Source organism: Myotis lucifugus, unplaced genomic scaffold, assembly GCF_000147115.1.
Source record: "Myotis lucifugus unplaced genomic scaffold, Myoluc2.0 scaffold_819, whole genome shotgun sequence".
Classification (NCBI taxonomy): domain Eukaryota; kingdom Metazoa; phylum Chordata; class Mammalia; order Chiroptera; family Vespertilionidae; genus Myotis; species Myotis lucifugus.
Genome location: NW_005871867.1, coordinates 29,238 through 50,173, shown reverse-complemented (window position 1 = coordinate 50,173; position 20,936 = coordinate 29,238). Strand labels below are relative to the sequence as shown.

The 20,936-nt window shown below is 50.6% G+C and overlaps 1 protein-coding gene across 8 annotated transcripts in view; it reads left to right on the top strand.

Moving 5' to 3' along the window:
* The window catches only part of RBM6 (RNA binding motif protein 6), a 67,430-nt gene extending 48,705 nt beyond the window's left edge, over positions 1-18,725 (top strand). For 5 of the 8 annotated variants that reach the window (XM_014448403.2, XM_023747241.1, XM_023747240.1 and 2 more), the window contains 15 exons: positions 5,135-5,209; positions 5,579-5,639; positions 7,545-7,820; positions 8,187-8,347; positions 9,171-9,268; positions 9,917-9,953; positions 10,095-10,176; positions 10,377-10,462; positions 10,826-10,972; positions 11,506-11,601; positions 13,241-13,501; positions 15,015-15,089; positions 15,909-16,006; positions 17,445-17,568; positions 18,483-18,725. In XM_014448403.2, the coding sequence (XP_014303889.1) occupies positions 5,144-5,209; positions 5,579-5,639; positions 7,545-7,820; positions 8,187-8,347; positions 9,171-9,268; positions 9,917-9,953; positions 10,095-10,176; positions 10,377-10,462; positions 10,826-10,972; positions 11,506-11,601; positions 13,241-13,501; positions 15,015-15,089; positions 15,909-16,006; positions 17,445-17,568; positions 18,483-18,608 (1,794 nt within the window). In that variant the 5' untranslated portion in view covers positions 5,135-5,143 and the 3' untranslated portion in view covers positions 18,609-18,725. The other 3 variants (XM_023747237.1, XM_023747236.1, XM_023747238.1) reach the window with 3 other exon arrangements.
* Positions 18,726-20,936: the final 2,211 nt, after the last annotated feature.

Below are 20,936 nucleotides of genomic sequence, written 5' to 3'. Positions count from 1 at the left end.
GAGACGGTCCGTGACATCCCGCAGCAGCTGTATTCTCAGTACACAGTTCCCCTGTGACTGTGCTTGTGTTGGGCGATCTTTAACAAAGATGCGAAGCTCCTGGCCAGAAAGGTGTGTCCGTTTTCTCCTGGCCCTCCCACTACCTTAACAATCCTTGGCTTGGCTCTCAGCCAGCATAAGCAGAGGGGAGAGTCTCGCTTTTCTCACTCAAGCCCTTCTCAAGGTTGACAGTCACAAAATGGAGTTAGAAAGTCTCTAAGAGCAGCAGCAAACAAGGAAATGGCCCTGGCTGGTGTGGCTCAGTGGATCGAGCGTCGGCCTGCAGACTGAAGGGTCCTGGGTTCGATTCCGGTCAAGGGCACATGCCCGGGTTGTGGGCTCAATCCCCAGTAGGGAGCATGCAGGAGGCAGCCGATCCATGATTCTCTCTCATCGTTGATGTTTCTATCTCTTTCTCCCTCTCCCTTCCTCTCTGAAATCAATTAAAAAAATTTTTTTTAAAGGGAAATGGAAATGTGGATGTTGAATTCAACAGCCTCACACCCAGATTGCTCCCCTACAGTGTCCCTGAGGCGGAGAGTAAGGACTTACTTTGGTCTTCAGGGGGGCATTGTCGCTAGCCTTTTTTTTCTTTCTTAATATTTTCATTGAATTCAGAGAGAAGAAGGGAGAGGGAGAAACACCAATCTGTGGGAATCGAACTGTGACCTCCTGGTACATAGGTCGACGCCCAGCCACTGAACCACACTGGCCGGACTATCTCTAGCTTTTTGAAGCTTCACATGAAGACCACTTAAGACAGTGATGGCGAACCTTTTGAGCTCGGCGTGTCAGCATTTTGAAAAACCCTAACTTAACTCTGGTGCCGTGTCACATATAGAAATTTTTTGATATTTGCAACCATAGTAAAACAAAGACTTATATTTTTGATATTTATTTTATATATTTAAATGCCATTTAACAAAGAAAAATCAACCAAAAAAATGAGTTTGCGTGTCACCTCTGACAAGCGTGTCATAGGTTCGCCATCACTGACTTAAGACGTACTTAGGAACACCTACCTGTGTGGGACTTTGTCGGGTGAGAGCTTTGGGCTTGGTCAGATTTCAGCAGGTTATACAGGCAATCCTCGGGTTACGTCGGACTTGATGCACGTCATTTCGTGGTTACGTCGCCATCTCCCATTTATTTATTAAAAAAAAAAAAAGTTCCGTCATTTCGACGTACGTACATATGTGCTTTATGTTTTTTATTATTTACCACAAGTAAAGGTCAGGAATTGTTATCTTTCTTTTAAATTTTTTGTACTGTTTCCCTTCATTACTGCTGTGTATGTGCTCCATGTGAGTGACGTAGGTGCTTATGTAGGTGGGTTCGCATTACTCTCCGACGTCACCCGAGGACCTGCTGTAATCTATTTAAACCTAATCTTCCTAGTACACTCCTGAGAAAGGAGGTATCTTTGGCTTTACTTTGAAATACATGGTGCCTCTTTAGGAGCCACACCTGGTTCATCAGACTCGTGGTCTTTCTGGGCCTTTACTTCAGTAGCTTAATAAGTGACCCAATAATTCAAATGATGAATAAAAATTCATTGTGTGAAGATGGTAGGTAATAGACAAAAGTGGGCAACCAAAAGTGATGAAATCATCCTACCCATTTATTAACCACCACCACCCCACCACCACCACCACCCCCAGGTTGCTTCCCTGGGAGGTACCGGTGGGTCTTTGCTCTGTGAAGCCTGAAGAAAGGGCATTGCAGGGCGAGGGCGAGGGCGAGGGCGAGGGCGGGGTAGTGCATCTCAGGCCCATGCTTGGTGTCTGGCTGCCTGTGTACAATAGCAGCAGGGGAGTGAGAGCGGAGATGAACCCGATTGTTCTCCTACAAATTGTGTGTCTGTTCTTATTAAAACAACAGTGGTGTTGAAGCCATTTCCTATCTTTAGCAGTGGTTTCTAGCTGCCTTGGTTGTAGGGACTCTGAGGAATACTAGTAAGAATCATTGCCTTTATAATATAATATAATATATAAGGTGAAGGTAATCTCCAAGTCGATATGTCAGTGAGTGCTCTGGCCGGGGGTCCCTCCCTTCAACAGAAGCTCGTCCACAGCTCCTGGGCAGCATGTTTGCTCCCTGAGAAGCATCAGTGTTCCTTGCCTTAGAAATTCCTGCTTCCACTGATGCCAGGTGGTGAAGTCAGAATTTGCAATTGATTGTCACTCACCGGGCGCCTCGTTCCAATGGCAGCCCCCATGTCTCATGGGCTGGGGGGCCGGTGTAGTCTGTGACAGTGGTACTCTCTCCAGAGCTCCTGTGCACTGCGCATGCCAGTTTTCTGGGGATACTGGGGCCATTCAGTCCTTTGTTCACAAGCATTTAGTCCCTCTTCTGTACCAGGTACTGATAATAAAAGCCAGGAGATCGAGCCTGGATGCTAAGATTTGGCCCAGCAATTGGCAGCTAACACTGAGTTGTCATGAAAATGCAGGTTCTGACGTGCAGCGTCCCTCCCAGGGGAAGTGTGGTCTTTCCCAGGGTGAGAGGAGCTGTGCGCCATTACTAGCTGACAAGCAAGGCAGGGCGATTGAGTGAGGGGCTGCTTGACCCTGCTTGCTCCCCTGCGTGCTCGTCCTTGTCTGGCACAGAGGGGTCAAATGCATTGCTGAGCCTCCACTGTTTTCCATGCTAAGCTCATTCATATGTTAATTTTCTTTCTTTCTTTTTTTTTTTTAAGGTTTGCCTAACCAATTTTATGGTCACCTAATTTTTAAAAAATATATTTTATTGAATTTTTTACAGAGAGGAAGGGAGAGGGATAGAGAGTTAGAAACATCGATGAGAGAGAAACATCGATCAGCCGCCTCCTGCACACCCCCTACTGGGGATGTGCCTGCAACTAAGGTACATGCCCTTGACCGGAATCGAACCTGGGACTCTTGAGTCCGCAGGCCAACTCTCTATCCCAGTGATGGCGAACCTTTTGAGCTCGGCGTGTCAGCATTTTGAAAAGCCCTAACTTAACTCTGGTGCCGTGTCACATATAGAAATTTTTTGATATTTGCAACCACAGTAAAACAAAGACTTATATTTTTGATATTTATTTTATATATTTAAATGCCATTTAACAAAGAAAAATCAACCAAAAAAATGAGTTTGCGTGTCACCTCTGACACGCGTGTCATAGGTTCGCCATCACTGCTCTATTCACTGAGCCAAACCGGTCAGGGCCATAGGTTAATTGTCATAACCACCTTATGAAGTAGGTACTGTCATCCCGACTTTACAGAAGAGGAAACTTAGTGCAAAGAAGCTAAGGATCTTGCTGAAGGTCATGGAGTGGAGGCAGGATTCAAATTTAGGGAACATGACCCAGAGTCCACGTTGTTGGGTTTTTTGTTTTGTTTTGTTTTTTATTTCAAAGAGAGGAAAAGAGAGGGAGAGAGAGAGAAACATCAGCTGCCTCCTGCACACCCGCTATTGGGGATTGAGCCACAACCCGGGCATGTGCCCTGACGGGGAATTGAACCAAACCGACAGCCTCCTGGTGTGTGGGACAGCCTCAACCACTGCGCCACACTGACCGGCCCAGAGCCCGAGGTTTAAATGACGATACACCGAGTCTAGGTGGGAGGGTACAGTGCCACCCCCCCACCCTCCCTGCCTGCAGCACTCTTCTCCTGGGTTGGCTCCTCCCCTAATCTGAGCAGGAGTTGGTGACGAGGGCAGGAGGTCCCTTCCTGTGACCCCAGATGTGGACCTGGCTCTGCCTTTGCTGGCCTTGCCTCTGACATGTTTCCTCGTCTGTCAGATGGAGATGATGTTGCCTCATGGGATCATTTAGGGAATTAAATACAATAGCATATTTAACAGTTTCTGGCTCTGAATAAGCACCTAATAAATGTTAGCAAGTATTTATTATCGTCGTCCCCCGGCCTGAGACTAAGCCAGGGAACAGTTTCTCAGAGGCCAGGTTCTCAGGCCCGGGTAGGCAGGCAGTTCTCCTTTGGTTTTGACAAGACAGTAATTTGATTCTATGTATTTTCTTGACTCTTTTGGTGTGAAAAGCAGAGAGGTAAAGCATTATATGACAGATGTATGGATCCAAGCAAGACACTGAGGTCCAATTGCAGAGAAAAGCCTGTATCACTCAGAGCCCTGTCTGAGGAGACACAGGGCCCTAGAGGGCGGAGAGTGAGCAGCGCAGGGGCTAGTTCCAGTCGCAGCCTCGGTTAGTTCACGTTCAGGTGTCGGGGAGGGTCCTGTCTAGGCAGAGAGATTTCTCCTCTGCTTTTGCAAGTATCTGCTGGTTAGTGTTCGTTAAACAAAACTCCTTTGATCTTGGTGTGAAATAGATTTCATGACTTGTCCACTACGCAGAGGCAGCGGCGCTCTAGCTGCGGCTTGTTGAGCCCCGTCCCCCTGTCCTGTGCCAGGCTTTCCCCAAGTGCTGACTTGCCAATGGTTGGTTCTCAGCGCTCATGGCGGCTCACTCTGTAGGCTCCGAGCCAGGGTGATGCTGCGGCCACGGCCACCAGCCCTTCAGTTTCCAGATGTGAGGATGTGAGCTCCGTGAAGCTGTCCCCTCCCTCCTTCCTTCCTGTCTGCCGTGCTGGGCCTCTTTCTCCTGGTGCCTTTGCCATGCAGCCAGTTTCCAAAGAAAGTTTCCAGGCACCGGAGTTCAGAGCCCTCCCTCCCGCCTCTCCAAGGCGTTGTGAGTGAGCCTCGGGGAGAAGACCATGGAGGGCTCCGTGCCTCCGGCTGCAGAAGGGAGTGTGCTGTGGGTAGTGAGCTAGCTCTACCAGCGGGGACTGTGGGCGCACAGGCGAGTGGAGTGCACACCTGAGCTGTGGAGGAGCCGACGGGGCCTCACCTGCCCGGGGACAGCACCCCAACCCGCAGGAGCCAAGGCCGAAGACGGATGCCACCTCCTCGCACTCCCTTGCCCGAAGCTTGTGCTTGCTCTGCCACCCTGCCCACGTCTTGGCTGAAAACAGCCATTGACTTCTGTTGATGAATAAGCTCACTCCTTGTAAAACGTTTCAGCTTGGGGACTGGACAGGCTGTCTGTGCCTTCCTGTGTCTCCGTTTCTCTGAGGGCTGATGTCGATGGCTTCTGTCTTTGTCTCCACAGGGAACTCTCATGATCCATGACAAAGAGGTCACCCTCGAGTATGTGCCCAGCCCGGATTTTTGGTGCTGCAAACGGGTAAGTGGCGGGAGTTCCTCTCCCCAGAAGTAAGGACCTGGCGTCAGGCTCCTCCGTGGAGGGCTCTAGGGCAGAGCTCTTCTTTGGCTCATTTCCGATGAACTGGAGGTCGGCACCGTCATCCACAGTCCCGGTTTCCCAGCTTCTGCCTGTGGCCAGAGCGGCTCCGGGCCTGCCGCTGGAAACGACCTAATTTATTCCAGGAGGCTGTTCCAGAGCCATTTGTTTGAAAACTGAATCCTTTTTTTCCATTAGAAATCATGTAAATTGAGTTAATGTGTCCCAGGCCCCAAAAGTGATTCCCATACGTTGGGTATACATTAGGTTTTTAAAAATATTTGTAGTCAAATTGACTTCTCTCTCTTGCAGTGTAAGGCCAGCACTGCTGGACTCCAGTCGTCATGCTCATTCTGCAAGTGCCCGAGGGAAGGTGAGTGGGGGTAGAGGCCGTGGTTTTCATTTGTGCACTGAGCAAGACACACTTTATGCTTTTCCTGGGCTATAGGGTAGTCATCCCTCAATTTAAGCTGATCTTAAAGGTGCAGTGTGACTCCTAACCTCAGGTGGCCTGCTAGGGATTGAAATCTCCGAGTCCCACCAGGGAGAGAGACGGATTGCAGGCTCCTCAGACTGAGGTGGCTAAATGGGCAGCTGAACAGAGGTCGGTGGCATTGTGGCTCAGGGCGCATTCAAGGGTGTTAGGTTGGGAAAGAGTGTGCTGGCATTTGTCCACGGGACCCCTTTCCCACTTCTTTGAAGTTATGGGGAATCATTTGTTATCATTATCATTTTCTCATTTGCACTCTATGTAAACTTTGCAGGATCTTCAACAGAAAAACATTTGTTGAAGTAACAGTAAAAATATAAATAAGAGAAAGTAATCAGGATTGAGGGTGTGTGCTATTTTTATAGAGGAATAAACCTAACAGCTTCTCAGTCACTTGACTTTAAAGTAACTTTTTCCAGAAAAGCTCTAGGTGGGCACCCTTAAAGCAGCTTCCAGAGACGCCCAAAACAGCAGCTCTGTAGCAGTGACTGTCACGGCCGTCCTTCTGACATTCCCACTCGAGGAAAGCTAGGCATGGCCATCAAATACAGTTCCACGCGGGACTCAGCAGCCTCTGTGCAGCCTCACCGCTCCACGGCTGCAACGCAGGATGCCTGCAGAGTTCCGTGCCGGCTCTGCCCTGAGCAGAGAGCCTCCCTCCTGAGAGGCTGTGGCGCAGGTGCTGTGACAGGCTCGGGAAGGCCTGCTCTGGACATGCCCACCAGCGGGAAAGAGCAGAGGACGCAGCTGTTAGCTGCTGGCGTGACCAGATGAGGCAAAATGGTTTTTTCTCAAGAAAGACTTCTGTCTCAGTCTGTTCTAACGAATGATCGTTAGCGCAGCCCAGGGCTGAGGCGGCCTGCGCGTGTAAGCATAACGCAGGTGCTCACCAGGTGCCGTTGCTGCCATCAATCTCCGTGTGGCCCCTTGATGTCGCCTTTTGAGTCACGTGGCTTCCTGTGAACCCTCTAAGAATGATTAATTGCAAAAATGTGCCCATAATTAACTGGATAGATGATTCTCCTATAGAAAGATTTGTAATGAATCATTTATATTTTGAAAGACATTTGCCTGCTATAAATTTTTACGTATAAACAACCTGTATGTAGTTAGGTCTATTCTTAGCTTCGCCAGAGGAGGGGGGGGCCGTGGACAGAATTTGAGACAGCTGTCCTTGTGTCATAACCCTAGCAGGAGCAAGGCTCCTAGACACATATGTTTCTACCAAACTTCTAGCAAGAGTCATATTTTAGTAATTTTGTCACCAAATCTGTTCTTATCATTAATTATAATAGTTAGGTCCAGGGTCTCTTGAAGGATTTATATATAAATGGGAAGTGATAGAATACTCATTATATTAATTTTTTAAAATATTTTTTATTGATTTCAGAGAGCAAGCGGGGGGAGAGAGAGAGAAACATCAATGAGAAGAGAGAATCATTGATCAGCTGCCTCCTGCACGTCCCCTACTGGGGATTGAGTCCACCACCAGAGCAGGTGCCCTGACCGGGAATGGAACCGTGACCTCCTGGTTCATAGGTTGACGCTCAACCACTGAGCCGCGCCGGCCGGGCTAATATTAAATTTTTTAATACTTGGATAGTTTCTTCTGTGAACCGTTCCATGTGCTGTGTCATTAGCTCTGTGTGTAATCTGTCAGGGACTTTCTGTAGGCGTCCTGAGACTTGGAAGCATTCCAGGGTCAGTATTGGATGGCGGAGAGGAGGAATCAGAGCAGCAGTGCTTTTTGGATAAAACTTGCCAGAGGTTCTGTTTCTGTTCCTCTAGTGACAGACGTGAAGCAAGATTTAGTAACTTACCCTCAGCTTCAGAAAACACCCATCCCACCACCGTCAGAAAAACAACCCAGCCAGCCCCCAAGGTCCACTGATAAGGAACCTGAGCCCAAGAAGCGGGAAGAAGGACAAGAACCACGCTTGGGGCATCAAAAGAAAGACGCGGATCGGTACCTGCCTTCCTCTCGAAGGGAAGGGCTCAGCTTCCGAAGAGACCGAGAGAAGGACTCGTGGTCTGGGGAGACGCGCCAGGATGGGGAGAGCAAAAGTAAGTGCTGTGTCGGGGCTGGTGACGCCGTGGTGGGGGAGGACGGCCTGTGTGGCTGGGGACCACTGCTTCCCACAGCCTCGCACAGCGCTCAGCCTGATGGGCTGGCTGCGCTAGTTACAGGGGCCTTCATCCTCCAGTAGCAAGTTGCTGTTCACACGCAGCAGGGCCTCAGTGTAGATCTCTGAGTGCTGGTGAGGGAAAGGAGGAGGCATTTGTTTGACTGGCGTTGGTTACAGAAGCAGCCTCGCTAGAGCAAGTAGCATCCGCAGTTAAAAACAAAAAGCAACCAGGCTGTGAGGACTTGAGAAGGTAACCTTTCTGTGTCTTTCTCTGCTGCTCTGCCATTTGTGGTGGTTTGTTCAGCCATCATGCTCAAACGCATCTATCGGTCCACGCCCCCTGAGGTGATCGTGGAAGTGCTGGAGCCCTACGTCCACCTGACCACTGCCAACGTCCGGATCATCAAGAACAGAACCGGCCCCATGGGCCACACCTATGGCTTCATTGACCTCGACTCCCACGCCGTGAGTTTCCCCCCCAGAGGCCTAGGGACAGCTGGTGTAGAAACCCCTCCTTTGGGCTTAAGTCCATGGAGGGGAAGTGACTCCCCGTGGAACTTGGAAATCCTGAGTGGTTTTCCAGTCCACTTTGTCTTGTGCATTTCCAGTTTCCGGTTAGAATACGCAGAGCGCCTAGTCACTGCTGGAGAGTCCGAGTACTGAGCCTTTCAGGAGTTTAGTGAATTTTCTCATTTCTCCACCGTGTTTGCCCACCACAGGCGGTTTTCTACTTGGTGGTCACAGGACACCCTCTTTTTCCTCAGAGTGTTGTTTTTGTAGGTAGATTCTTGTGAGTGAATTTTTAGCTGTGGGGCCTTTTCCATGGAAGTGACATCAAGATAGTAATAAAAATCATTGGTACATGGCAGATTTCATGCTCAGAAATCACAAGGGACTTTGTAAACTGGATCTGATGTGAGGACAGTTGCACCTAAAATAAAGGATTTGAATTTCTGACATTTAGATGAGAAACTGATAAAAAACAAAAAGCAAAATCATGAATCTGAATTGATTATGCTGTCTCCCCTTCTGGAACAAACCCTAAGTCTGTGTGACTCAGAAAAAGGTGCTTCTCACAATGAAATGTTTTCCGGTTAAAAAAGAAAAGAAACGGAGGGCCGCTCTGGGCAGCTCCTTCAGAGGAGCCTGTCTGCAGCGCCCTTCGTGTTTCCGGCCGGAGCACACTGTGCAGGACCTTCTCCTTGGAGAAGGGACGCCCTCGTCCAGGCTCCTGTGGAGGACATGGCCTTTCCTCTCTGTGGGTTCACACGTGTCTTTGGGTCCCCAGGAAGCTCTTCGTGTAGTGAAGATCTTGCAGAACCTGGATCCACCATTTAGTATTGACGGGAAGATGGTAGCTGTAAACCTGGCCACTGGGAAACGAAGGTAAGGCAGAGCGGTGGGCTGGGTCCCCTGCTGCCTCCACTTGAGATTTGGGGAGGAAACTCCTATTCCTGCTAGAGAGACAGAGAGAGTAAGGCATGATGCCTTCCTTTTGTGGATGGCTGAGTTTTCTTTTTCTGAAGCTGGCCTTGTTCTGACTCTAGGTTTCCCCCCTTAGTACTGGGTACTTGAGTCCTTTCCTTCGTGACTGCCTGGTATCTTTGGGCCCAAATGATGCTACACTCTTGGATGTGCAGAACAATCTTGATACCACGTTGCCCCTTGGAATTCTAAAAAAATGCTGTCCTACTCTCCTCACCTTGTTCACACTCGCATAGCACTGGGGACTCGCCTTCCTCTTTACTCCTTCCCTTATCGTGGTCCAGGAATGGTAACTACGTCAGAGAGGCGGCTTACAGGGATGGACACATCTGGCTGCTGCACCCTCAGCTCAGTTGCTGTTTCGCTCCATCAGAGGCTCTGTAGACGCCCCGCTGCCCCTCCCCTCAGGCGTCGCACCAGCAGAACCGCTTGCTGTGGCGGGTGGTTCCTTCCCTGCAGGGGAAGAGAGTGTCTTTGGCCTGTAGGGTTGGGCACTTCTCAGGTGACCTTTGGTGGCAGGCACGTGACATGTCGTGTTGTTTGTTGCAGAAATGATTCTGGGGACCATTCTGACCACTACTATCAGGTAGGCTTCAGCAGCTGGGGAGTGAGTGCTCCGTTAGATTCTCAAGCGACTGAAAGAGTGGCTGCGAGTCCCTCCAGTGGTGACTTTAAAGGGGAATGGCTGTCGGACGTTCCATTCTTTTAACTTGCCTTTCCGTGATAGGGCAAGAAACATTTCCGAGACAGGAGGGGAGGCGGCAGAAATTCCGACTGGTCTTCAGATGCAAATCGACAAGGACAGCAGTGTGAGTGCCCTTTCTTTTATTTCTGTTGTGTGTGTTTTTGGCTGGACCACTCATTAAAATCTTGTGCTCACAAAGTTGGCCAAAGGGCTGCTCATTCAGAGAGAGCAACACCTACAGGTCCTGCTCTGTGTAGGTTGGCCAGCCTCATTGTTGGTTGGTCATTGGCGGGGACTGACATTGCCTGGTTTTCTTCCCTCTAGCATCATCGGACTGCTACATATACGACTCGGCCACTGGCTACTACTATGACCCCTTGGCGGGAACTTATTATGACCCCAACACCCAGGTGAGTTTTGGGCTTTGTTCACTTTGTCAGTGATTTAAAAAGTCCAGGTCTTCCGTTGAGTGGTATTTATTTATTCAGGTAGATTTTAAAGATGATGACCTTTATACTAACTGTTGCCTATGTGGAAAGTCAGTGCCTTTCGGCCTTCCAGGTTAGAACAGTGCTGCTCTTAGGAGAAGGGACAGTGCGTCGCTTGGATGTGTCCTCTGCCTGGAGTGGGTTTTCACCTTGTTTGATGTGTCTCTTCTTAGACTTGGGAGTGAGAGAACTGTTCTTTCCCCCAGAAAGGAACTGCTCCTAAGACCTGAAACTACTGGGAAGGTGAGATATCCTGTAGACTTACCTGTTCCAACTGTATTACAGCAAGAAGTCTATGTGCCCCAGGACCCTGGCTCACCTGAGGAAGAAGAGAGCAAGGAGAAGAAGCCAGCCAGTCAGGGAAAGTCGGGTGGCAAGAAGGAGCCGTCTAAAAGGGACGGCAAGGAGAAGAGGGACCGCGGCGGGCCGAGGGTGAGAGGACTTGCGATCTGCCCTCTTTTCCGCGAGACTTACAGTTGGAAACAAAGGGGTCTCTGCAGAGGGTGCTCGGGTCGGAGGGTGGAGTTGCTCAGAGAGCAGGCGGGGTCGGTCTCTCTTACAAGCGCAGAAGCCGGGGGTGAAACAGGGCCTCAGCTCAAACCCCAGCTCCTCCATCCAGTTTCGCTTCCTGCCTTCCCTCTTCAGTGTTGACTCTATACACAGCGCTGTAGTGTCACTGCAGCGGGGGTAGCATTTTAAACTATTATTTTCATGCCTGTGTAGTAGAAATTCACAGGAAAGTGCACCCTTATCTTCGTCATTTTGGCATTGTTTGTCTCTTCTTTCTGATCTTACAGTGTCATCATGTACAGCACTTAGCATTTCAGGTCTCCTTTTAAATTATTCCCTTAAGTTCCTGACATACAGTAATCACTCAATAATATACTAAATGTGTGTGTGTTTTCTTTTGAAATCATAACAACTCTTAACCTAACTTTTATGAGAATTACCTTGTATTTTATCAGTTTCAGGAAGATGCCAGTGAGGAGACAGTCCCCCCAGAGGATGTCTTTAAGAAGCCCCTGCCTCCCACTGTGAAGAAGGAAGAGAGCCCTCCCCCGGTAAGGCTGGGCTGGTGCCGAACGGGAAAGGAGGGTCAGGGGGGGCTCACTTTGACGTTGATCCTTTAGCTCTGTCTCCCAGCAAGTATGAGTGGGCAAACTGCTAGTAGAGCTTTAACTGGAGAAGCAGAGGCCGTTTTTTGTCCTCGTTCCCTCTCCTCTGCTCCATTCCCCCAGAGCGGGGCCTGCCTGGCCCTTTTTAAGTTACAATCGGGCTTGCTAATTCTTTCCTTCTAAATGATCGAAACCCATTGCTCTGGCCTGGTGTTGCCTGTCCGTTGGTGCTGCATAAGAATGTGTGGCGTGGATGTTTGGTCATTTTTGTAGTTTGCTTGCCTGGCCAAAAGGAACAGTGGCTAACACTGGTATCTGTTTTTTAGATGCCTTAGTGCAGTGGTTCTCTACCTTGGCTGCACATTAGAATCACCTGGGAATCTTTTTAAAATCCTGATTTCTGGGGCTCATCCTCCGGGAATTCTGTTTCTTTGTGACTAATGTTGTGGCCCCACCCCATAACAAGGAAACAGAATTTCCGGAGGATGAGGCCCAGAAATCAGGATTTTAAAAAGATTCCCAGGTGATTCTAATGTGCAGCCAAGGTTGAGAACCACTGCCTTAGTGTGATAGTCTCGTCCCCTGGCTGGGTAGCTCAGTTGGTTAGAGCATTGTCCCAATATGCCAAGGTGCAGGTTCTGTCCCCAGTTAGGGCACATACAAGAATCAACCAATGAGCCCGGCCTGCATGGCTCAGTGGTTGAGCGTCGACCTATGAACCAGGAGGTCAGGGTTCGATTCCTGTCAGGGCACATACCTGGGTTGCAGGCTGGATCCCCAGTAGGGAGCGTGCAGGAGGCAGCCAGTCAGTGATTCTCTCTCATCATTGATGTTTCTGTCTCTCCGTCTCCCTTCCTCTCTGAGACCAATAAAAGAAATATATTAAAAAAAAAAGAATCAACCAGTGAATGCATAAATAAGTGGAACAACAAATTGATGCTTCTCGTCCCTCCTTTCCCCCTCTCTCTCTCCACAACAGTAGTAACCTGCTTTAGTTTTTACTTTTGATTGATCATAGGCCAGTGACCTTACCTTATTACCTAACAGCTTCCTGTGAGCTACTGGGAGGTGCCCTGCCCGCTCCCCATTATTAACTCAGTTCATTGTAGCACAGCTGTCCTCACCCCCTTTGCGGTTCCCTTGCTGAGAAGCCATAGCTCTACCCGAGGGCTGTCCTCCATGGCTTTCAGCCGCCTCCTAACCCCTAGGGGGTGCTGCAGTCTCAGCCTCCCTCCTCTCCTCCAGGTCAGGGTGCTTGCAGGTGGTTGTGTCTCTTCCTCTGAAACTTGTCAGGTTGTGACTCTTCTCTGTGTTCGACTTCAGCTCTCCTCCCTCTGCCTTCTCTTCGCCGCTCTGTTGCTAGGGTCCCTGTGCTGTCTCTATCTCAGTCAGCACGGAGAACAGTCTCGCTCGAACCATGTTGCCTCCATCTGGGAAATGAGCAGTATGGTCAGTGGGCGTACACTGAACCCAGTTCACTATTCAAACTAAAAGAAGAAATGAGATGCCCAGCTCAGAATATCCAGAAAAACGGGCCCAAAATGTAGGTTAAGTTTGGTGTTAATCCCTGGCCCTCCCCTTCCAGCCCAAGGTGGTTAACCCACTGATCGGCCTCCTGGGTGAATACGGGGGAGACAGTGACTATGAGGAGGAGGAGGAGGAGGAGCAGCCCCCTCCTCCGCAGCCCCGCACAGCGCAGCCCCAGCAGCAGGAGGAGCTGAGCAAGAAGGAGAACGAAGAAGACAAACTCACCGACTGGAATAAGCTGGCCTGTCTGCTCTGCCGAAGGCAGTTCCCCAATAAAGACGTTCTGATCAAGCACCAGCAGCTCTCAGACCTGCACAAGGTATGGGGGGGCCTGGCCTTCCACCCGGTAACGTTTGCCATCGCCAAGCATTTCGGGAACTGACAAAGCGCCTGCCGCCCTTCCTCAGCTGCCTCCTCTCCGTCCCATGGCTAAGTCGGCCCGTCCAGAATAAGCTGCTCCTCCCTTTTCCATGAGCTGCTTTGGATGAAGCTGTGCCACTTTCAGAAAACTTCAGACCCACAGCGAGCAGCGTGGCTGGGGCGGGGGCGCCACGCGCGGAGCCTGTGCTGAGGACAGGAGGCGGCTGTGGAGTGGGAAGCTGGGCTTCTCACCTTAGCTCTGTGGCTAGCCTAGCAGTTGGGCCTCAGACAAGCCCTTCCTCTGCTTTATGCTTGGAGGCTTCTGGTTTCGCCTGCCTCTCGGTGCAGTTCCCCCGGGGTCACATCCTGCCATCTCTCCCTGTGGGGAGGTGCTGCTGTGAGCCATGCTGCGTTAATGGACAAGTATCGGGCCTCGTCTGCAGCCTTCCCATTTACATGTACTGACCAGGAGCCAGATTCTGGGCAAATAAAGCCCATTAGGTGGACTCGTGCTGTGGAGCCTTCTGCAGCGGGTGCTGCAAGGGCAGGTGAGGGGCTGGATGAGACTCTCTCCGCACAAACCACGTCTCACGTGGCTGGAAGCCGAGAAGCTCTGCTTTCGGTAACAGGCACACCTCCTCTCCCGCTGCCTCTACAGGTTCCCACAGCCCCCGGGGTTCTGGGACGCCCCTCGGACAGTCCCTCCCACTGACTTCCTCTCAAGTCCCTGCAACCTTTTCAAATTCTGAGACATCAGACCGGCATTTAAGTTTCAGCTTTCTGATGAAAATACTACTAAATGGCTAAAGGGACAGAGGGTAGTTGTCAGGAGAGAGAAGCTAGCCGTCTGGTAACCCACAGACGGAGCTGGCCCTGGGCAGGAGAAGGTAGGCTGGCACTCCCTTTCCTTGGAGAGACCCGCACAGAAAATCCCCTTCTAGTTTCTTCTCTTCCATGTGCCTGAGGGCGTTGTGTAGGGAGCCGCTTCAGTGTGGGGCCCTCGAGGAGGAGGGACTCTCAGAGCAGTCTGTCTGTTCCTTGAAGGCCTAGGGCTTCCTTTTAATGTTTCTCTGGGGGCTTGAAAGTGAATAGTGTTGGATGCTGGGGGGCAGTAGGCAGAGCCTCTGGGCATTTGGTTTCTTCCTGGTGTGCCCAGGTTCCCTCTCCCATAATTTGTATCTTAGGTGAAGAGATACAAACCAGAGTTGTGTCTTTTACATCTTAGAAGTAGAGTGAAGTCCCCTCTTGTGCCACCCACATGACTAACCTGTGTGACAGGCAGCATTAGAGCCGGGGTTCCCGTTGCTGAGCTAAGTAGACCAGTCAGGGATGGGTGCTGGCAGGGTATCGTGGCCACTTAGGGGACTGGTCATGAGAGGAGCCGCAGTCCAGAAGCAGCTGCGGGGAAAGGCCAGAAGGCGTTTCTGGACCACTCGTTCTAGACCTGCACTCAGAACGCCTTCTCTTCTCAGCAAAACCTGGAAATCCACCGGAAGATAAAGCAGTCGGAGCAGGAGCTCGCCTACCTGGAGAGGAGAGAACGGGAGGTAAGCTCAGGGGACCGTACGGCCTTGGCTGTGCTGTCTGGTGTGGACTTCCCGGGCTGTGCTGTCTGGTGTGGACTTCCCGGGCTGTGCTGTCTGGTGTGGACTTCCCGGGCTGTGCTGTCTGGTGTGGATTCCTGGGCTGTGCTGTCTGGTGTGGATTCCTGGGCTGTGCTGTCGGGTGTGGATTCCCGGGCTGTGCTGTCTGGTGTGGAATTCCCGGGCTGTGCTGAGGATGGCGAGCATGAGGCCCTAAAGGATGCTCATCTCCATTGGAACGGGTGCATTTTATTGTGTATAAATCACATCTTAATAAAGGTGATATAGTTTTAAAGGCGGTGCTAAGGGTTTCTGAGTAGATCACATAAATAGCATTCCACTGTCCTGCCCAGCTCTTGAAATCAGTGCAGGAGTGTTGGCCAGGGCTGCTGGGGTAACACCTTTTCCTGCTGCAGCTGCTAGAGGAGGTAGCTTCCTGTGACCGCCAAATGGACCTGCCACCTGGACCACACAGTTCGCCAGCCTCGGGCCCCAGCCTGGAGCTGCCCCAGCCCAGGGCAGACCTCCTGATGCCGGGAACCCGCTGGGAGCCTGCTGGGAAGCCCCTCCTCCTCGGATGGGAAAAGCAGCTGATGGAACACACCCTGTTCCTCCCTGGCTGCCCCAGCAGCCGCTGCGTCCTCAGGCAGCGTGTGGAGGAACGAGAGGTGCCAGGGGTTGGCCGCCAGATGAACTCCCTTCACATTCAGAGAAATAATCAGGAATAAAATGAGGCTTCCCCACTTCTCTGCCCCTCAGCTCTGTTCTTCTGCTTCCCAACAGGGGAAGTTTAAAGAAAGAGGAAATGATCGCAGAGAAAAGCTTCAATCTTTTGACTCTCCAGAAAGAAAACGAATTAAATACTCCAGAGAGACTGACAGGTAAGCCAGGAGCTCTGGACTCAGCCTCGGTCTCAAGACCTAACGGGGAGGCATCCCCTCCTCCAGCTGTGCTGCTGCTTTCTGTCTCAGGCAGCAGGGCTGTCTCAGCTCCGTGAGCATGAGCGTCACCCAGCCTTCTGGCCACCTGTCTTTACAGGGAGTGTGTGTTTGCCTGGAAGATGGGCTGGCTGCTTTGTGGCCAAAGCCAGTGCTGGCATGGCCATGGTTGGGAACCCTTTCTCCCCACGTCAGCCACGGGCCCGATAAACGGGTCACACTCAGACTTTTTCTCTGGGGAACCTTTATTGTGACACATGTTGGGGGCGGGCACATCCCATTGGTCACTCTGCCATTTGAACTCTTGGGCAAGGACAAAGGTGCAGGAAGGAGACCTCCTCTCTTCCCTTGCCCTTCGCACCGCTTTCTACTGGCTCTCTTCCTCCCTCGTCGTCTTTCCTACTCATCCCTCTTCTGGGTGATTATTGTCCAGGACTCCGCCCTCAGTGCCGTACCCTCTTGACCTGCACTGTCCAAGGTACCCAAAGCCACAGCCGCCACTAACCAGCTAACAAGTCCTGTAACTCCACCCTGAATCAGTTCTGTTTCCTGTGCCGAGTCACTATTTTCATATACCTCCTGGGCATGTCCTCTCGGACACCCTCGGCTGCTCACACTAAACAGTTATTCAGTGTTGTAGTCCACATTATACTCAGTCCTCAGGGTCTGGGGAACTTGCTGTGCTCCTGTTCAGAGTAATAACGCCACTGCATCGTGGTCTCCCTGGTCTGGCCCAGTCTTCCTCCTTTATCCCCTGGTGCTAGTGGTCACGTTCCTGATAAAGCCTGGGCCCCTTTCTAGCTCACCTCCAAACCGGACTCCTTCATCGCACCTTTGCTCGCAGTCCTCGTCCATCCTTTCCCTGCCGCACCATGACCTTTGTATGCCGGAGGCTCCTCGACCTCCTCTTGTGTGGAGGTGACATTGCCTGGAGGGAGGCCTGGTTTTCAGGGGGTTTCTTTGCCCGAGGAGTGAAGTCCAGAGGCCTGATGGAGCAAGATGTCCAGTGGTCATTTGCAGTCTGGCCCGAGCAGCCGTTTGCCAGTCCTGCCCCCTCTCCAGGGCAGTCGTGTTCGCTCTCTCACTGCGCCTCTCTTCCGGCTCCCCGGCTCCTCGTTGGTCAGACCCGGGCAGGTGTCCCCTCATGGGATTTCTGTCATTTCCGGTGATGCCCCTTCACAGTTTGTGTTCCCTGTGCTGTAGTTCCGTAGCACAGAGCTGCTGTTGCACGCCCATGGCTGGGTGCTCTGCGCCAGAAGCATCTGTTGACATATTCTCACGTCCTTCCCTGTGAACAGGGTCAGGTCTTGGTCATCTCCGTGTCCCCACAAACAAGTCCCTTGGAAAGCGAGGTATCTAAGAATGTCTGCTTCCTTTGCAGTGACCGGAAACCTGTTGATAAAGAAGATGTTGACAACAGCAGCAGAGGAGGCTGTGCTCAACAGGCTGCTGGTTGGAGGAAGGGGCCCGGACATGGCCACCCTGGATTGGCTTCGGCGGAAGAGGTGACATGGTTTCCGTCTTGTTGGGCTGGCATGAACCTGGAATATACTTAACTTTCTCTGTGGCCCAGAGCTGTGGCCCTGCCTTTGAGCTGGGCTCTCTCCGCTGCTGGCGAAGGATCTGAGGAGCCCCTCGGTCTTGATTACTGGGTTTTGACTACATGCTTGCCCTTGGCAGTTTGCTTGGTGGTGGGACCGGGAGAGAGAAATTAGAATAGGGTTCATCTTATTCTTACACAGAGTCAGAGGTGAGGCCTTGTGGGAATTAGGCAGCTTGAGACTGAAGAATCGTTTGGTAAAAACGTGGGAACTAGCAATGAAAGGTAGAAAGGATTTAACAAGTTTTTATTGATTTTTAGAGAGAGAGGAGGACGGGAGAGGGATAGAGAGAAACATCCGTGAGAGAAAAACATCAATTGGCTGCCTCCCGCACACTTCCTGCTGGAGATCAAGCCGACATCCCGTGCATGTGCCCTGACCAGGAATTAAACCCGTGACCCAGTGACCTCCTGGTTCATGGGTCGACGCTCAACCGCTGAGCCACACGGGCCGGACATGCTGTCCTGTCTTTGAGGAGCATGAAGTTAGTCCTGGTTTCCCAGGAAGGACTTGGCCCTCAGATTTCAGGAAAAACAAAGAAGGCGAGAAGAGGGAGGAAACATTGCCCGTATTGTGTAGGCTTAGTCCCCTCTGGAATTGCCAGCATAGGTTAGCTTCTCATAGTTCTGGTGTTGAATTCTGTGTCCTGAAATGATGGCATCACCACCCTCCTTATTCATCTTGGGTGCTTGTTTATTAAACATCTAAAAAATTCTGTGTCCTGATCCGTACTGGTTCAGAAACTTTTATAGTCAAAGACCAGCCCAGAAGCTAATTTCATTCCGAGAACCCGCCTCATAGTTTGCCTTTTTTTACAGACTGAAGGCCGGATGAGGGGGCCCGGGGCGGGGGCTCCTGGAAGAACCAGCAAGAGACAGTCCAACGAGACTTACCGAGACGCTGTGCGAAGAGTCATGTTTGCTCGATATAAAGAACTTGATTGAAGGATGGAGACAGTCCCAGGGGACACAGCCTCCTTGTTTTGTTTGTCAGTCTCTCCTTTTGTTTTGTTACTGTTCTTGCTGCTAGAACTTTTTTAAATAAACTTTTTTTCAATGTGATTTTTTGGGTTGTTAACTTTATCTTCTGTAGGTTGGTTGGAGTTGCCACTAATGGTGGACAGGGGAGAGGGCCTTGCTGTGGGCCCCTTTGAGATGCTGCTGAGTGAAGATTGCTGCACTGAGCCTTGTAGCACTGCCTGCTGCCAGTATGAGTGACCTTGAACTCAAGCCTGTGTGAATAGACTAAGAATTACTTTTCTAATCTAATTAATGAGACGAGCATCTCATTATCGTTTGTTTCTATCTGAACTATTCCATGTATTGGTTTACTGCTCTAATGGCCCTTGTAAGTCCTCTTCTGACTTTCCCTTACTGGGGGGATGGGCAGGTGTGACCCCTCTCTGAGTGCCTGCTGGGTACTCAGTGCCTCACGCATGTGATCACAAGTCAGCACAGTAAGAATCACACTCCTCTCCAGCCACGCCCAGCTTTTCCTCCCCTCCATGGCCAAACTCTCCGAAGAGGTGTCTGCCCCTTTCAAATCTTAAATTCCCCACCATGTCATTCACCATTTCACAGGTGGTGGTTTTTAATTCTTTGCAGTTGAAGGACTATGTCCTATGAACCTATTAAAACTTTTAAAGCTAATTCCTCAAGATAACAGATGATAGTACTAAGAACTGTACTTTTCCGATGTCACAGAGAAGATTATTTCTCAGGAAGAGACCTGCGTGTTCAGAAGAGCATCTCGGTGACATACGGCAGGAGAGTGTGAACTTTCTGTGAAGAGACAGAGTCTGTGTTTAGCCTCAGCCCTGTGTATTGAGAAAGCAGTCATGGACAATAATACCTAAACAGGTGATTGTGCTTGTGTTCCAACAAAACTTTATTTACAAAAACAGGTTGCTGGCCAAAATTGGCCCACAGGTTGTGGTTTGCCAACCCCTGTTCTAAGGGCAGATCCAGCATAAGGCAAGACCAAGAAGAGCTCTGTAAAAAGATGGGGTGGGGGCTGGCATTTTGGAGGGGATGGATGGTGGGAGGGGTGGGAGATGTAAGGGGAGGTGGGCATACCCCGAGGAGAAAACATTTCCAGCGACCAGAATGATAGTGTGAACTTAAACTGTTTGCATGCTGTGTCCAGATACAATTCCTTCCTCTTCATCTTGAATAAGTCCTTTTATCCCTTTAAAAGGGAAAACAAGCATCAGGAGCACACGGCATCACAGTACTTCCTGTCCGACCGCCACTAAGGAGGGCTCAAAACACTAGGGGCTGGCCCTAGTTTGTCCTGAGCTGACCAGGCCAGGGTTTCCTCCCTACTGACCTGCGGGGCCTGGAGTGAGCTGTGGAACACGTCAGATGCTTCACTGTTGACTCCTGTGGAGGCTACTTAGCTGACCCAGGGCATGGGCTGCCCAGCGGAGTACCAGGTTATGTGGCCACTCCAGGAATGCGTGGAGAGCCCACTCCACGTGTCACGGGTGCCTAGGAGACGCACTGCCCTGGGGAAGAGGAGTATTGAACAATGGTTGGCATGAGAGCCTTGAGGAAGAAGTAGGGCAAGCTATTGGGATGGTCTGACGTGGACTTGGTTCTCATCTTTCCTGAAGACCTCAGACCTCAGAGACTGGTTTGGGCCATTGCCTCCTTTTGTTCTTTTCTTGTTTTATTTTGCCACTTTAATGGAGAGTTTGCTGTTGGAAATAAGCTCTAACGTATTCAACACGTTTTAAAAGCAATACTGTGAGTATTGATGAAAGTGGAAATGGGTGAGAAGAATGTGTCCCCCTGCCGTGTCCCTGGGAAGTTCCCGAGGCCTTCGGCTAGAATGCCAGCTGCCTAAGGGCAGGGTCTTGAGGGTGCTCTTCATTAGTGTGTCCCTAGCACCCGGCACAGGGCCCTCGCAGCAGGCGCTCAGCAGGGCGTGGAGAATGCTGAGCTCAGGTCTATGGAAAATACTAGTCGAATTAAATTTTAATGACACCTTTCACTTCATCCAAGCCCAGCTGGACAAAAATTATTTTTGTTTCTTGGTACAGGCCCGAGTTTTCACATCTTTTTTCACTTGATATTCTAGAGCAGTCATTCCCAGCCTGGGACCAAAACATGGGACTAGTTTTTTCTCTTGCCAAGTGGTGGAAGATGAAGGGGGACAGGGAAGGCCTAGTAATATTTCATTAAGTGGAGAACTTTTTTTTTTTACATCAAAAAACTAGTAAAGGCAACTTTAAGGACTATTCTTTATTCTGTAGTGAACACATGTGGCTT